The 18,837-nt window shown below is 36.5% G+C and overlaps 1 protein-coding gene across 3 annotated transcripts in view; it reads right to left on the reverse strand.

The window, feature by feature from the left end:
• The window catches only part of NUBPL (NUBP iron-sulfur cluster assembly factor, mitochondrial), an 82,550-nt gene that overhangs the window by 46,886 nt on the left and 16,827 nt on the right, over nt 1–18,837 (reverse strand). For all 3 annotated transcript variants that reach the window (XM_085061934.1, XM_085061933.1, XM_085061931.1), the window contains 2 exons: nt 6,963–7,002; nt 6,782–6,872 (listed from right to left, as the gene is read on the reverse strand). In XM_085061934.1, the coding sequence (XP_084918060.1) occupies nt 6,782–6,872; nt 6,963–7,002 (131 nt within the window). The remainder of the gene's footprint in view (nt 1–6,781; nt 6,873–6,962; nt 7,003–18,837) is intronic.

Raw genomic sequence — 18,837 nt, forward strand, 5'->3', positions numbered from 1 at the left:
GGGATCTCTGCCTGCACAAAGCAGGAACAACTTAGAGCAGGTTACTCAGACTCTTGCCCAGATGAGTCCTTAATATCTTCAAAAAAAAAGAGTTTCAAGAATCTCTCCTGGCAACTTGGTCTGACATGCAATTGCTTCAACTGTAAAAAACAAACCACCAAACACCCCCTCACATTTCTTACTACATATTGCAACTTACATTCATTACCTCCTGTGCTATTATTGTCCATGTCCACAAGGAATCTACTTTCATCTTCTCTGTATGTATCCATTAGGTAGTTCAAGACAGCAGCTCATATCTCCCTTTAACTGTCTCAAAACAAATTGAACCCAGTTCCTCAGGGTCTCTTTGCATGTTACATGCTTCACCCCCCAGTATCACCTTGGTAGCTCTTCGCTGGAGACTATATATGCAAGGTAGCATGTACCACCAAAAGCTAAGCAATTGTGTATGTACCTGCAGAAGAGATTGAGGTTCTGAAGAAAATCAGCTGTGGTGAATGGCAGTGATGCATTTACATCAATCTCAGGCATTCTTAACAGATACATGTCATTCACATGCACACACGTTGAGAACCAAAACCACAAAATGTATTGTGCTCAAAACAGAAAAGGTTTTATAAATTTATTTTATATATACCAGGAAGTAAAAAATACTAGTCTTTGTATGTCTGTGCATCTCTCACAAAGAGTGACAACTCACTACAGTGCTGAAAACCATATAAAAACACAATGAAATTTCCATGGTCCCAAAAATTTAAGGCAAAAGACCATACATGGACACAAACAGAAGCCGAAGGACAACTCTTAGTAAACCACACTAACCAGTCAGGCAGAGGGCTTAGCATGTAGTACCTAACTACTCCAGTGACAGTGTTCTTGTTTATTGCTTCAAATCAAATGCACATTGGTCCTCCTAATATGAAAAGCTTTCCCCTAGTTTCCCCACTGTTCTGCTTGTAAGAAATGCATTTATACACACAAGACAGTGCAAAACTGAATACTCACAGACTGAAGAATTTATGAGATATAACACAAGAGTGTTATGAACACACATGCCAAGATTGGACTAACATCTACAGACAGAAATACAGAACATTCTGCTGCCTAGGATGTGCACAGTAAAACAGCCAATGGCAACATGGTAGCTATTTTACCAAGTATAAATACATTTGCTCTCAATATTTAATCTATTTTTGTCTTCTCAACTGCAGCAGTAACATACACCTAAATAAACCACATTTAAAGAAATTTTGGCCCCAAATCCATACCTGCAACTTCTCCAATTTAAATGGTGGGAAGGAAGATACCAATAACTATATATCTATTTCTCAAACAAGTAGCAACTGTATGTAGGAATTTCCTAAGTAATGTCAAACAAAAATAGTATTGAATATCTATAATCTCCTCTATAGAGGTGAGTCATTTCAGCTAATGATCAGAAACCCAAAACAATATAGCCTCCATTGCATTTGCTCTACAAGAATTAAATACTACTTCTGCTTTCAAGTTACTTGAATCCCAAATCTTTAAACATGCATTTTTACTGTTCCATTCACTCAACTGTTGCTTTTATGGCAGCTTTCTCATATAGGCTCTTGAAATATCCCAGACCTCACAACCCACAGTCTGCTCAATATTTTAAAGACTATTTATCCATCTGTCTGTATCTTCCTATTCCCTGTAACATATGTGTGCTGGTTCTGGCTGCAGTGGAGTTAATTTTCTCAAAGAGACAACATGATACTCTACAACTACTTATGTATGATAACTGAGCATCAGAGAATTATGCTACAGAAAAGTTCCAAGTACATATACATATATGCACACACTCCACTACATAATAACTACCATCACTACCTCTGGTAGGTGCCAGTTTTGAAAGAAAGTAGCACACAAAATCCTAATTGCTAGCAAAATTTTCAAAATTATGTACAAATTAAATAACCACAAACTGAGTTCAAGTTTTTTTAAAGGATAAGGCTGAATCTTTACACCACAGCCCTATTAAGGTCTGGCTCAGCTAATAAAATAATTTTGATCCTTCTTCTGCTTAATTTACAGTTTTCAACATGAATTTGCAGGGCATAAAGCTTGTCCAAGCATCAAAGTGCAAGGCTCTATTTCCTTTTGCTGATGTGCAATGGCTCTGCATTGGAAGTTTCATTTAACTTGCTTTCTGCTAACTTCCCTATATTCTTCCTTTCTAATTATATCCCTCCCAGTGAAACTTTGTTTTATTTTGATTTTCCTTCAATACATACCTTGACTAAAACAGAGGCTAAAGTGGTGCTAAAAGAAGCAAGAAGAAAGAGATGGAGGAATTACAATTTGATAATAAGAGCCTTTTAGGGACTCATTAGAATCAAGCCATTCCAGGAAAAGCTTCATCATCTTTCTGAGAAAACATGTTCATCCTTACCAAATACATCAAAGGAACCCTTAGGATTTACAAACACTTAGCAGCACTGAGGATCTACTTTATAGCCATAATATACCAAGGATGCTGTCAATGCACAAAATATTCTGGATACTCTTGAACAGTATGATAATGAAGAGTTCTGACTCTTAAGATCTGACTAGCTGGAAAAAGCATAGTTTAAAATGTCATGTCAGGTTAAGAAATTCTTTTAAGGGTGTTGATCAACCTGGGATTCATGCCTTGAAAATAGCAGATTTTTGGGCTAGTTCCAAGAGGAGTTGCTGGTATCTATAATCCATGTTGTATAGGCAACAGTTGCTTCCAGTAGTGATAAAACGTTATCTATTAATATGACAAAGATACAAGGAGAATACTACATACTAAAATATGCACTTGCATTTTACCTGTAGTCCCATTTTTATTTGATTTTTTTTTAAGAAAATCAGACTTGTGTGCTGAATACTGATTTTTTTTTCCTTCTCTGCTGATAGTTCAACTCAGTAACACACAAAGAATAAGACAGAGAGTTAAGATCAGAGAAACCAACACCTGCTATCTTCAGTATTAAAAGTTTTACTGATTACTCCCTAAACAGGAAACTGCCTCCATTTGGATTGCTGCTATGACTATAGCAGGCAGTAAATTGGCAGCCAATACAGTGCCACTTCCTTTCTCACAGCTTTTTGCCAGAATCTTTGCCACAATATATTCCAAGACATACAGCAGGATTGTATCTGCACCCTTCTAATTGCTCCTCTGCCACTCAGCTGTCACAATGTCCTAAGACAGAAAAGAGAGTGGTGCTAGAAAACTTACCATACACACTGCATGGGACAGTGGTAAGGACTATTTGAAATCCCTGTTGCAAAGGCAGTTCCAATCAGAGAGCAAGTTTTGCTTGCCTTCTTGTCTTTTTATTTTAATAATCTTTGCATGTCTAAGGTTCTTAGCTGCCTACTTGATACTCATTTCAACAGCTTTTCAGACACATTACTGTTCAAGTACAGGCTTCAGGCGACTCTCAAAAAAAAATCACATCTTTACTGTGCTTAGCCTAAAGGTTAATCAAAAGTCATTCTCACAACAAATACAGCAAGATGATGCATTTTGAGAGAGCTTGTTTAATCTGAACCATCATCTGAACAATCACCATCACACTGACTCAAGATACACAGAGTAAAGGAACCAGAGTAAATGGGACCAGGCAAAAGAGTAGGTAGCTTCTCAAGTGTCTGTGAAGTGAAAACAGCATAGAAAAAGCCCAGCGCTACAGATGACACTGGAGAGCTATTAAAACTTCCTTACCTGGACTTAGGTTATACCTTTTGAGAAAAGAACTGTTTTTTCAAACTTAAAAAAAAGCCAGACAAACTCTCTTCTTTGTCATCTACAGGCAAGCAAGATTCAAAAGAAATATTAACAATGGTGAAAGACTTTTTACATAAAGATAACTGTGACAGGGAAATAAAAGTTAAAACCCAGATAAGTGACAGATCACCCTGAAGTGTAAATGGGCCTACAGTGCACCTAGTTATGTTAGCAAAGAAGTCACTTCTCAGCCACAACAAAATTTTGAGCAATTTCAACACACGTAAACCAGAGATATATTTAATGGAAAGAGTTACAAATATGTTTATAAAGATCAAATGTTCCATTAAATGTTATAAAGATTAAATGTTCCATTACTGTTTGTAATTCACTCTTGTTACAGGTGAAAAATAATTTCCTTACGTATTTCTTTTTCATTAGTTTTCAATAGTTTAAAATCATCACTTCTTTTCTATGGACCAATTCTTTTGTTACAGAGTCAATATGCTATATATTTTCATTTATATACTAAGTTGATACACATACATCAATATATAAGTAATGTAAGTAATACAGTATACTGAACTGTTTGTTTTGTATTATAAGGCATATTTCCTTCAAATTCTGCTAAAGGAGAACAATATGATGTGGTGCAGAAACCATCCTTGCTCATGAGAGATGTATTACCAGAGAAACACCAAGCACTACTCTGGGCTCCAGCATTATTGCCTGTTATCTACCAGTCTGACACTATGCAACAAACCTGTATTACAAAGGGTGAGAATACATGCAGTAATTACATGCAAAAAGCATTACGTATATATTTAACAAATACATCTTTCAAAGTAAGAATTCCATAAATTATAAAATGTTGCAAGTGTAAGAGAAGCATTTAAACACTCATTACAGGCACAGATCATTTATGAGTCTACAAGTCCCCATTATAGAATTTGGAAACTAAGCACTTCAAATGTTTTACTGCAGTATCTGAAGCATGATAAACTCTGGAAAAGAGATTTGTTTGCATGGAAAAAAAGAAACAGGCATCCAAAGTTACTCACAGTGACTGCATAGTCTTGATACCAATAAACAAATAAAAAACCTCTCCACCATCTAACAATAAACACAAATATGGAATACCACCAGTGCTTTTAATGCAAAAGTCTGGCAACATGTATGTTTTCTGCCAGGCTGAATAATTATTTTAAGAACTGAACATTTTATCAGCTTCCAGTCTGAATGCACAGGGACTCCTTACACTTATACTACAAATCTAGATTAGGGAGCTAATTTAAATATTTTCTATGCAGCTAATGAGATACTACAGCTATTTCTTAAGAATATGGTTTTACAAAGTTATATACAAGCAGAAGTACTCTTGGAAGCAACTTTATCCTGTTAAACAAAAGATTATAGCTAAGATCTACGAGAATAGAGAAAACAAAAAAAAAAAAAATTTCAAGTCCCAAACAGATCACAAAACTATTTCTAATATAAAATAGAATGATGGTATCTTTAAAAGTAAGCCTGTTCTTGAGACTGGCTGATAACTGTCAGAAGAGAGATTACAGCTTTTAAAAACAAAATAGCATGTCTTAGTCTGGAAAATGCATTCTTTCCTTTCTTAAAGCCACCTGTACATCATGTAGACCCACTGGTTTACCCTGTGATCTGTGAGCTTCTCTTTGAAGGAAGAGATTCAAACTTTTCCCAGCCCAGATTTAAGACTATCTCGGTCATCATGCAGAAGCAAAATGCACGTGAGCAGAAGAAATTTAGCCGTAAAGCTTTCATCTTTCAGAACTTGGGTTTCACTGTCAGGGAGATCAGTGATGCCCTGAGCATTAATGGACTTGTCTCGTTCCCACAGCAGGGTTGGCCAGCATGTGTCTGCACTGGTTGCTAGGGAGCAACGAGCTCATTACACAGCATCATCCCTACCCTCCACAAGGATGCTGGCACACGCTTCCCATCTGGGATGCCACTGACTGAAGGAACAGCCCTGGAGTGCCTGCCAGCCTTCAGCCTCCCAGGGCAGAGTATGCCAGTACAGCAGGTGCTAACTTTAGCTCTACCTTCAAGGTTTTACATTCTGGTTTCTCAAGCCAGGCCAGTGCAACAGAGCACACAAAGAGTTCAGAACAGCCTCCACAGCTATTGGCATGGATACCCCCTAGTTTTAAAGGTCAATTCTAGACAAAGATATTCTTCCTGAAATTTTGGCAGACACATGGCTTTTTTGACTAGAGCAGTGAGTGCCACTATTCTAAAATCCGTGTGAGGTGAATTCAGTAAAAATGGAGAAAGACTGAAAAAAATTACTCTTTTCAATTGTTAAAGGAGCACAGTATTTGGAGGCATTTAAAGAAGACATACAGAAACCTTGCGATCTCCAAGCTGTATACAGTAGAGCCCTAGAATGGGTGTCAGCTGTGAACAACCTGGCTCACTTCAAAGTCTAAACATGCAACCTTAATGCATTTTTTCAGCTGTTTGTCTCATTAGCACTTCACAGGTCTATTCACAATAAAAGGAAAAAAAAATCTGTCACGGAATAAAGAAGTCACCCCGCTTCTACATGCCAGAAAATTTATTAACTAACAATCTATCTGCATTACACAGAGATTGTAGCTAATGATTTTCCTGTACCTGTCACATGTCAAATGCCATCCAAGAATTCTTAGTGCTGGTGAATTAACAAGCACATAAGGGAATACAGCTGTAGAGATGCATAGATACCTATACATTCAAATCCTTAGGCAACTTCAAAATGCCTTTTTTTTTAACAACTGCATAAAGAAACATAAAAAGGAATGAGAAGGAAGGCAAATTGCAGTAATTCACTCATCAAAGGCATGGAACAACAGCTCTGTATGAGGGGTATAAGTAAACATGAAAGTATCAACTTTTCCCCTTACCTGAATTTAAGACTAAGACACAAAAATGCTCACCACTAACATACGAAATAATGTCAGGGACACTCATGTATCAGTTAAATGCATTTTAGAAAAACTGATTACTTTGAAGCACAAATACACAATTAAGCCTTACCTGTCTCAACAATTTTTCAACAGCTGACATTACCATGAGCCCTCTCCACACAACAGGGGCAGTCTCTTCTATTAGGAAACCCATAGACATGCTGAAACAACAAAGCAAAAACTTGAGCTTTACAGCATAATATCAAGCACATCTGAAAAAAAGCTTGATTTAAATTAAAACATATGCTCACCATGCGATTCCATAGTTCTTAAGGGGCCTCATTAGATTTTCTAAAACAAAAGCAAAGAAGGGGAATTTTTTTGGAGGGGAGATGGTTTTAGGCTATTTCGCTTTTTTTCTTAAATAAGCTTACACTTTTTTTTTATCTTTTAAGAGCAGTTTTCCGTATTCAAACAGTTGCTTATTTTTCCCCCCTCATCCCTTCATTATATGTATACATTTACCTTTTCTGCCCATGAATCTGACTCTACTTTTATCTTAGGTTGTTACATTTTACTAATACTATTCATCTTTTGCCAGAATAACAATGCATTTGCCCACAATATAATGTCACTTTGTGCTGCCAAAATCCATCTGTTTTTATGAAAGCCCCATGCTGGAAGGCATAGATTACCTATCAGGAATCACTAAAAGCTAAGTCATTCATATCGGAACAAAACCAAAGTCATACAAGATGGTGGGATTTTAATTTTTTTTTTTAATGGTCATATTCACTGATCTCATGAATCAGAAGAGCATTCCTGTTAACATACCAGAGTTTTGGGAAATTTGTCTCCTTCTCTTAAATCTGCTATGGAAACCCAGAGCAGAGATACCATATAAAGCCACCCCTAAACTACCCACTGTCAGCAGCTCCAGGTAATTAGCCCCAGATTTCTTCAGGCTGATAGAAGTCTGCAGGACTCCTAGAATTTCTGTAGGAACAAAAGAAGCTTACTTGAATATTGCAAGGGTAGTGCTTTTTATTCCCATGCTCTCCAGTGTCAAGAAAAAAAAAAAAAAAAACAGGGAGGGAATATTTTAATTGTTCTGCTGGCAAAGGGGCAAGCAAGCAGAAAGCTAACAAACCAATAAAAAAGGAGTGCATTCAAAACAAAATCTTGCAAAAGCCGAAACTCCTCTTTATGGTTTCTTCCATCTAAATCCATACCTTATCTCAAAATGTCATGCACACACACAGAAAAAAGAACAAAAGGAATTTTATTTGGTCTAGTCAATGTCTTGGAAGAGCATATACAGGCAGGAATCAGCAGAAAATAGGAAGAATACTTAAAGCAATATAAAATATACTATAATATGGATTTTGCCAGAAGTCTTTGATGTACCCAAAGTAAAATACATAGATAGTAAAAAAAAAACAATGTGAGTAAAATAAAAACAGTACATTCAAAGCTGAACTCCAAATTCAGACAAAATAACAACTAAGAGCATACAAATTAAACAGCTAAACTCTACAGATGAAAGCTTTCAAGCAATCAAGTAAGTGAGCATTCAAGCCATGTAATTTTGTAGAAATATGGTGGAGAATAAATTGGATGCTTTGGTTTACAAATCAAAAAGAATAAAATAGGAAGATAAACAAATCACTTGCATGACTATTGCATTCAGGAATGAGCAGGGAACTATTACTGAAAAAAAGATTGGCTCGGGCTGATACACTGTACCAGTGCATACAGCTCTTCCTGTGCAGCTCTTCAGTGTTTAGTCAGGGCTTATTTTGGTGGCATTATATTGTCTAACCGCATTTCTAGGAAATCACAGTCTTTTCCACTCACAGTAAGACAGTTTAGTTATAAAGAGGTTGATGACATTGGAACTTCAGCCTAGAGCCATCTCTAGGCACTGTTTTGGTGTCCTTGTAAACCACATATACACCACCACAAGTGATAATAGTGTTAGAAGTATTGAGAGAAATTACCACATATTTACCTAAGAGAGGGTTTAAAAAAAAAGAAATAGGAAAAAAGTACCTGCAACAGTGTATATCACTGCAGACTCAAGGTCTCCTTCATTTTTTATCATGAAATAGGGTCAATTTTAAAGCAAAACAAAAGAAAACCAAAAGGGGAGGCCAAGCTTTGACTGTTAAGGAACTGGAGAGTAAGGTGAATGGAAAAGATGCATTATTCTGGGAAGTTCACCAAAATACTAAACCACTTCTCAGTTCAGTACAATTGCTCTACCCAGAGGCTAACATCTCAACATCCATTACCTGCATGGACAATTTCTTCTGCATAGAGACCAGATACACAGACTAATCTCACACATCTTCCAACATCTCTGTCTCCTTCATAAAATAGGAGTTACTGTGAGTAGATAAACACTGACATACAGAGTGGCCAAAGGGGCCTCTGTTTTCAAAATACATGCACTGTTTATTTCTCAACAGCAGAGCTTTCTTTTATGAGAACTGCATCTTATTTTCTTTGGTTAACAACAAAGACTATAAAATGCTCTGAGCAGCAAGATTTAATCAAATTTATACAATGCACAGAACAATTCACAACCTGCTGTATATTCTGGCTATAATATTCTGTATATTCTCAAAGTAACACAAAACACTGCAGAGCTCCCCACTGTTTGCCCACTGCTAAAAATCATTCTTAAGACAAATCTCAAATCTGAAGTGCTTCAGTGGGCTTTGGTAATCACCCTTGTCTCATCAAAAGCAACAGGCCTTCCTTCTCTTTCACCCTGGGTCTCAAGAAGATTTTCTAAAACATAACATGTAAAGAAGATTTAGCTTAATGAGATCTCAGTAACATCTCTAATTCCCATTGCTTTTAGAGTATGCTTTTCTGTTATCAGAAGCCTGCCATACAGTTCCAAAAATTCAACACACAACAAAACAGATTTCTTAAAAACACAACACACAGCAATACCATGCCAGCTATCACAAGAGATAAATAAAATAGCCTAGTTTGCAATTTTCCAGTAGGCTTGATGGCCCTAAGTGCAAGACTGATGTGTTTTCTCTGAACATGCAAAATCAGATCAGTAAGATCAGCATAGCACCAATGACATGTCAGTAAATGCCTTTTCTGATAGAATCAAGTAGGGCACTAGAAAAGGCAGACACATGCAAATTCACAACAGCATTATAGCAGACTGCTATTTTAAACAGTCCTAGGACTGGTTTGAATGTTGAATTGTTACTCACGTGGGGAAGAATAACACTGATGTAATGAAGATGGATCTTCATTACCTCAATGAACATGCATTTTCTAATTATTTTTTACTAAGCTTTTTCTCCCCAAACAAATCAAGCTTTGCAGACCATCCTAACAAGGTAACTGAGCTACTCCCCTCCTCTAAAAAGGCTTACAGAGCTGTTCAGTGATGACCAGGATTAGTACAGCACAGAAAGCATGCACAGTACTATATATACAGTTTTTAGATTTTGGAGAGGTCTGTTGACCAATATGTTAGAGCAAGCAGAAGCTTACATTCAGTCTTATGCCATCAGGCAAGTAAAGACCGTTATTGCAGAAGATTGTGATGTTGTACTACACCTCCTTAGAAAGCATTATACTGTTTAAGAAGAGCAAAGGTAACTTATAATTATTAAATATTAATGTAGTGGATCAGCCAACGCCCTAGTAAATGTGTTTTGAACTCATTGACTCAGCAAGCCTGAATGCAGAGAAGTTGCTCTGTTTTCAAGTGTCTGAACTTGGGGTTTTTTTACTATTTCAAAGACCAAAAAAAAAAATCCAAATATGAGAGGAGAACATTAGAAGGTCAGATTCTTTTCCCCTGATAAAAATTTCCTATTTTACTCAAGATATTTTTGGAACTGGCCACTATAATGGCAGATCAGAGATTTCTAATAATTACTTTATTCAAATAATCTCTGTCTTCATTAAATCTTAATATTCAAAGTCACCTGCCTGTCCTAACTGAATTTTTGTCCTTGAGCAGAAAAGTCAGGCTTTTAAGTTGATCTAGCCTAAATAGCTAAACCTATAAAAAGCAGAACACTTGTACTATTTTCCAGTTAAATACATTCTACTGCCATTTGCATGCACATTTCAAATGTTTCCAAACACACTACCAACACGGAAGTTTTGGCATCACAGATGCAACTGCGTGCTCTGGGCTACACTCTGAATGTGACCATTTCCCAGTCCTTTACTTTTACACAAAAAGTCTGTTTCCATAACACCCATCCACCTCAAATGAACATTTCTACCTAACAACGTGCTTCTAAGGCGGGAAATTATTACCTCACGGATGATAGAATCAAGGTTATTCAAGAATCCTGTGGGTTTGGAGACTTGTATTGTGTTTCCCAAGGTCAGATACTCTGACTCTGGAGCCATGGCTCCGCTTGGAGCATTTTCAGTGCTGAAAAGCTTGTAATGCACAGCTAATAAACATCTAGGAGATCTCAACAGTTGAGGCATGTTGCTGAAGTTATGTATTTTCCCTTAAAATCCCAAATACATTTTAAAAGAATTTAAAATTTGAAAAGCAAACTGAGGCACACAAAATGGCATACAAGAGAAAAGGCTTATAAAGTTACATTAGATATGGCCCATAATACCTGTCTCTAAATAACATTGTAGCATTTAAAAGCATTTTTAAAAGCACATTTCTGAACTGCTCATAATTTTTTCTTCATCTTTCATGGGATCTTATTTTAATAAAACACATGCTGTAACTCCTCTGCATGTGTTTACCAGAATCTGAGCAAGCTGACACTTCTTCACAGTTTATACAAAAGCTACATGTTCTGCTGCTGTTTGCACAGCTCATCACTAGCAGAGATTTTCATGAGAAATTTCTCTTTCCCAAATCCTCACATCTCAGTGACAACTCACTGCCTGAAACACAGGTGATGTTTGGCACAACAAATCACACAGCCACCACGCTAGTCAGAGAGAGACACTGCAGAATGGTCTGTGGATTCTGGTGCATTGAACAAGATTATCTGACACAACTAATGTGCCATACATTCAGACAAGCTGCAATAAAATTTTCAGCATGGTCAATTACAAAATCTCAAAAAGTTTTGCATCATCTGGATTTTAATTATGTACAATTTCATGCTGCCAGTGACTAAAGGATACTCTATCACAATCTTAAGTCAAGTACTCCAGCTTACATAGTGTCCTCTGTTAATCACTATGTAAAGTATAAGGAATTTATCTGCTGTTTGTTTTGAAAGTCACCTCCCAAGGTCAACATTCTGTGATGGGAGAATCCAGGTTCCAGTCAAGGACACAAAGGATTCAGACTATTTACACTTTCTACTAACAGGAAGGGGAAAGAAGGAAGGATGGGGAAAGGAAAGGAGGAGGGAAGAGGGAAAAGGAGGAGACATTTGCCAGGAAGAGTTAAAAAAAATGGTTTCGCTTTACCTTGTGTATATATACATGTCTCCTGCCACTGTGGATGCCTTAGGGAGCTGAGATTTATACGGGGCTAGCAGATTTGACAGAGGGCATAGGAAGAGCCATACCTTGTGAAGGGGCAGCTAGATGCCAGACTCCAGCACGTTTAAAGCAGCACTGGTTTCCTAAGCAAAGGCAAGTGAATTCCACCAACAGTACGGTTAAGAGGAAAGAAATGCCACAGAGGGGAGGGCAATGAATAGCAACAGGGCCCAAGGGTACCTTGAAACAAAACAGTGACACCAATCTATGTCAGAGGGCAAAGGATGCTGTCACCAAAAGGTTAGTCAAAGTCACAAATTTTAAATCCATCCTTTAACTGTAACCATTGTTTTAACTGCTTATGCCATAAGCCTAGAATATTCCATGGTGAGTGACAGACTAATTGAGACTTCAGGCTTCATTTCACACTGTGTTATAAGTTTATTTGCCGGATTGCCCCAGAAATATTGCAATTTGTATTTTAAGCTTGAAGAGCTCCACACAAGGAAGGCTGTGATTGCCCATTACATCCCGCACTAATAGTGTTATCTAACCACGAAAACATCTCAAATACTTAACCAAAGCAAACTAGTAATGAGACTTAAAGAGCATTATTCCATGCTCACTGTTCAATTTCAAGAAATATATGCATAATGAAATGCAACTTTTCCCAAGAGATTTGGTTCTTGTATTTAGAGGGTCTCCCAGTCCCATTACCTGAGAAGGTTTTATGCATTTTTTCCTCCCGACAGACTGCAGAGGAAACAAAGCTCTGTAAAAGCTTTTTCATTAACAGAACAGTTTTGCAGATATGACTTCATCAGTCCTACCTAAAAGCAAAAGAACTAATTGCATGCTGGAAGACAGTACTTCAAAAGCAAGTCTGGCACAAGTAAAAATCACAGTGATTTAGTAACATCTCTGTCACATTTTAAAGCAGCACTGACTTGTTAGGTTTAAAATAGGTTTAAAACACTGGACTAGTTTTAAGCACCATGCCATTACCTTCCATCACAAATGTATTCCTTACGATTGCTAGAATAACCCGAATTTTAAAATGCTCTCAGATCCCCAAGGAGCCAAAAAGTTTATTTATAGTGGATCAAAAGCTTTATTAGACTAATTTGGGCAGGTTCTTTTAGTTCATCATACCCACGAGGAATGAAATAGACTAAGCCAACATTCAGTTTAAAGCATCTGTCCTGACACACAAAACCTCTAGGAAAGCTCATGTCATCTGGAGCAATGACTTGCTGCTGTGACAGGGGCACTGCCCTGGTCAGCCACGTAACAGAGTGCCAGACAACTGCAGAGCAGAACAGGGAGCTGCAGGAACCCAAGGGGCAAACATTCACTACATACCAGCTTTAATTCAAGACCCAACTTCAAAAAACATTCCAGTTAACTAGGGATATTCATTGCTTTTAAAGCAAAACTACACAACTCAATGTATTTGCATCGATTCAGCCTTTTTAGGTTCAATACTATAATCAAGACCCCTCCCAAAAAAACCCAATTTAGGCAAATTTAGGCAAAAAGCCATGGGAGGAAAAAAAAAACCATGTTCAAAGGATTATGTGTAATTGTGGCTGATTTTGGCTAAGACAGAGTTGGTTTTTTCATAGTAGCTGGTATGAGGCTGTTTCGGATTTGCGGTGAAAACAGTGTTAATAAGAGAGGGATTTTTTTTAGGTATTGCTAAGTCTATGTCTTTTCTGCTTGCCACCCCACCCCACCAGCAAAGCAGGCTGGGGGAGCACAAGCAACTGGGAGGGGACACAATCAGGACAGCTGATCCCAAGTTACAAAAGGGATATCCCCACACCATATGGCATCACACTCAGTATATAAATGATGAGGACCATGAGCTAAAGCAAAGAGATGCTAGCTTTTAAACTCTTACTGTCACTTTTGGCCTTTGGTCTCCATTGGGAAAAGATTAAACGACATTTTTTTCCTGTTTCTGATATATTCTGCTTTATTTCTCTATTCTGAAAAGCCACTCCATGGTACTGCAGAGAAGGACAAGGAAAGAGAGAATACAGCAAGCAGCCCACAGAAGGAAAAAAAAAAGGCACAAAAGTGAAATTGCAAGGTAAAAATATTGAGAAAATTCAGAATTAGTTACAGTCCTTCAATTTTTTCTTCTAGCAGATAAAAGCAATGGAAACATTTATTCCTCTGAAATAAGCAAAAAGGTAAATATGTTCCGGTGTACAAAAGCATGATTGATTTCTTTTGTTTACGTATAATGAAAAGAGTATCTATCATGTTCCTATAACAAAGCCATTTTGCAATTCAATTCCAGTTTTTATACAAGTTGAACCAAAAAACATTTGTATCTTTAAGAGTAAACTTTATAATATAATGAATATCTGCTAGCCACAATCCAAATCAAACCATTTAGAATTACTGCACTGCAGGATTAACAACACGAAGAGTAATACGAATCTGCCTTCAAGTAATTCTAATGTATTATTTGAGGTTACAGTGTTTCAGTAATTTATATTGGAATGCCAGTTGGTAAAATTTGATTTGCCATTTATCCAAAAAGACTGCTCTCAGTAAGAGGCTTTAATTACTATACTACATTTCTCATCTTATACTTTTCATAATTGCATTAATTTATGTATAATGAAGAATAAAATTTTAATAAATTAATTCCCTAGAGGTTTTTTCTTTTTAAACAGCAGCTAACAACTGTATGCCTATAAATAATTCTTTGCAGAATTGGGTATCCTCCACCTCCTCTCCCTTCCAAGTAAAGGTCATCAATTTTTTCCACAAGTGAATTCAACAATAGCTGAACTAATCCAGCTTGAGGTTTATTGTTACAGGTTTGAGGGCAATAGTCAAGGTCCAGAATAAAACATTTAACACTTAAGAAGTCTTCTAATTTTCAAATACTTCATCACATTTGAAAAAGCCTGCAAAATATAAACCACAATTAATTATGACATTCTCAATTATTATTTTGTCACATGTAAGACCCATGGGACTAGTGGGGTAAGACATCAGCTGTGGCTAGCACAGGTTTTTCCCATGAGAAATTTTCTTGTGTTTTATAAATAAAGATAAAGTTTGGATGTTGTTGGAACAGTGTCCCAGAACTTGGACAGTGCAGGCCTGGCCAGTCAGGCCTGGGGGAAGGCTTCTGACTGACCAGTCTGGGTGACTTTTGAGAACTCTATATATGTGATGAAATCAAAACAATAAAGGTCATTCCTTCTTGCCACTGAGAACTGGTGCTTTCATTACTCTGCTAGCTGCTCAACAGCGACAATCACCAAAAGTAAAACACAGGGTTTCAGTTCAGGCTACTTTCGAAACAGAATCAATAAAACATATTACTAGACTATACACAATCTAAAATTCACTTGCTCACAAATCAAGAGCTAGTGTCAGTAACAAATATGTTTTTTGAAAGAATCAAATTTAGGGGTTTTTTTAAATTAATCACGATGCAGTTCCACTGGTAAAGCATGATAAACACAACTTGGAGACTACAAGCACTATCTTTAAATTTAAATCCTTAGCAAAGATCAATGAAGCTCTTCATGGTTACCAAAATGAATATGCTACCTACATAACACTTTGTCTATTTCAGTAGTCCACTCCAAATTTTTTATTTATAACCCTGAAATGAATGCACCACAATCCCTTAATACTATTCCAGTAGACATCTTTAAACAGACACAACTATTTCAAATTTTCATGTTCTGAGTCTGCTGTCACAGTCTTAAAATATCCCAGTGAAAAAAATCCAAATTGCTCCTGCAATTTTATTTGACTCAATGGGGCACCCACAAACACCGTTACCTTCCTCTAAGAAATTACATTTCATTCTAAATTGTGAAAACAGATACCTATTACTGATCTTTTGAATATACTATTTTATTAAGAAATGAAAGACACTGAGGCTATCATAAAATGGCAACAAAGTTTTGAAACACTAAGAGTGCAGTCAACTGTCATAAAGATTTACCCACCAAAACCTTCATAATCAAGCTAAATAAAGAAACTTTCTTTATCTGGCAAAATGGTAATTTGTTTGGCAATACTGTAGTTTTTACTCTCTGACATCTAGTTTAAATGGCAGATTTAAAAGGAAAAAAAAAAGAAATAATGCGATTCACTAAGCCAGGAAACAGCTTTTAAGTAAATTACTTGGTGAAAGAAGCAATACTGTTGTTACTTATGCTATTAGCATTGCCCTGCATATATATTGCAGCTGATGTTAATATTTATTCCATAGTTAGATAATCCTCCATTAGCTAATTAAATTCAGTTGTGAACTTATTAACCAATATTTCCCTGACCATTTAGTTAAAGTATTTTGAATGACAGCCTATTAAATGTTTGCAGACTTTTCAATGTACTATGGTTTGCAAAATTAAATTAATGTAGTATCTTTCATTTATACAGACTCTCCTCACTAAGAACTCCTAATTCATCTTGAATACTTAAATTACAGCATAACCATAATAACTTCTATTCAGAAGTAATAATTCCTGCATGGAATTATTTTGTATGATACCGGGCATCCCTAATCCCTTTTCATGTGAGAGAAGAAACAGAAATCGAAGATTGCAGGAGTGCTCAAAACCTCCCAGGATTACTCTACAGATTCATTTTCAAATCTGAAGACAGCATTAGATCTCAAACTGGTTTTTTTTAATTGCCATGTTATGAGAAATGTTTTTAATTGACTTATTGTTACATAGTTTATAGTTTATGCACTCCTGTAACACAGAACTGCCTAAGCTTTCTCAATTGCTATGCAACGTTTCTTCAGAGCTTGTTTTACTATTGAAAACATAGTAAGAAACCAGAAGATGACACTAAACCTCATTATACCAAAATACGAGTCATACATGTTTTTATATCAATACATTTATACATATACACCTATATATACACTCCATATATATATTTGTACACACACACCTATGATCAATCACTTCTTTTCAAGCTTGTCCAATCTGTCACTCATTAAAGGAATCCTTCATTAAAGTTTAATTAAAGTTTCCTACACCATTCCTATTTCACAATTAAACCATCTTTGATAGTACTTCCATTGCTGTTACTCTACAGTTTCAAAAAAAGGTGTATTCATTAAATCCTGATATTTACTTGTACATTCCACACAGAACTAGAAAGAATGTATTTCAGTGATCAAAATGTTAGCGCTTACAAGACAACAGCAGCAGTTTCAGTTCAGGGAAATCTTCCAACTCTTTTCTATTATATTGAATTCCGCATTTTTAACAATGCTTGAAACATGTTAAGGCAAAGCTTATAGTGAATTCTATTCAGCTGTTTACCAGAAATATCTAGAAACCAGAAATATCACTGAAACAAAACTCAGCTGCTCAATACACTGAGTGAGTATAGTCTTAAGTTCTTGCACTCCTAGCAAGTTGATCTGTACAACTGTAATAAAGAGACTGGGCAACTTGCTTTTCAATTTGTGGCTGAAGACATGGATTTAAGTTTGGTCCAGATTGATAAAACACACAGCAAAATAACCAAGAATTTCTAAATTATCTACTCAATTTTTCAGACAGTGAGGAAAAAAATGGAGTAACAAAAGTCAGTGTCACATAAAAATGAAAAGAGGAGAGATATGAACACCACAATATAATCCCTTTTGCATTCATATCGCAGAATGCACCTCAAATACAAAATTCATAGCAAAAAAATGTGTTACAGGAAAACACAGCCTGTATTACATACATCCTCAATGGAGTTCAAAGTACAAGGGAATGCAAGAATACTTCCATTTGTACCAGGAAGTCAAATCCCACTGATGATACATGAAAATGCTCATGCATGAATTAAAATGAGTTACAAATGAACATTCTACAACAATAGCAGAATCTATATAGAGGGATGGAATACCTCTTCTATGAAGAAACACTGAGAGAATCAGTGCTGTTCAGCCTAGAGAAAGGAAGACTCTAAGGAGACCTTATTGTGGCATTTTACTACTTAGTGGAGACTTAAAAGAAAGATAGGGACAAACTTTTTTGCAGGACCGGTTGCAATAGGACAAGAGGTAATGGTTTTAAATTAAAAGAGAGTAGGTTCAGACTAGATACAAGGAAGACATTTTTTACAATGAAGCTGGTGAAACACTGAAGCAGGTTGCCAAGAGTGGTGGTAGACACCCCATCACAGGAAACACTCAAGATCAGGTTGGACAGAGCTCTGAGCAACCTAACCCAGTTGAAGATGCTCACTGCAGGGGGGTTGGACTAGATGACCTTCAAAGGTTCCCTTCAACCCAAACCTTTCTGTGATAAAAAAAGAGATCATGGCATGAAAGAAGGCAGAAAGAATATTTAACTTTCCTTTTACCTAGAAATTACTGCCCACAAACACTGCAGTTGATTACTTCACTGAAGCCCTCTTATGTCCTGTTTGAACTGGTAGACATCCTTGATCCCTCCCTGACAACACGTATGGCCAATCTGAACTTTCTCCAGTAGGAGGACAATTAGGAGTTTTGTCTACTGTCTTCACTTTCTGGTAGGGAAGTAACCACCTCTACATTCCTAAACACACAACATCAAATACAAATGAGTCAAGTGGCCTGGCACATTTCACTGAAGAGAGATCAAACAATCATTTTAATGATATTTCATACAAGCTACTGTAATGACCATTCTCTTATTGTTATTTTAGTATGTTTTTCCCTAGATTAGTGGCTTTTTTACTTTAACT

Source organism: Lichenostomus cassidix, chromosome 5 (assembly GCF_008360975.1).
Source record: "Lichenostomus cassidix isolate B80296 chromosome 5, HeHo_3.0, whole genome shotgun sequence".
NCBI lineage: Eukaryota > Metazoa > Chordata > Aves > Passeriformes > Meliphagidae > Lichenostomus > Lichenostomus cassidix.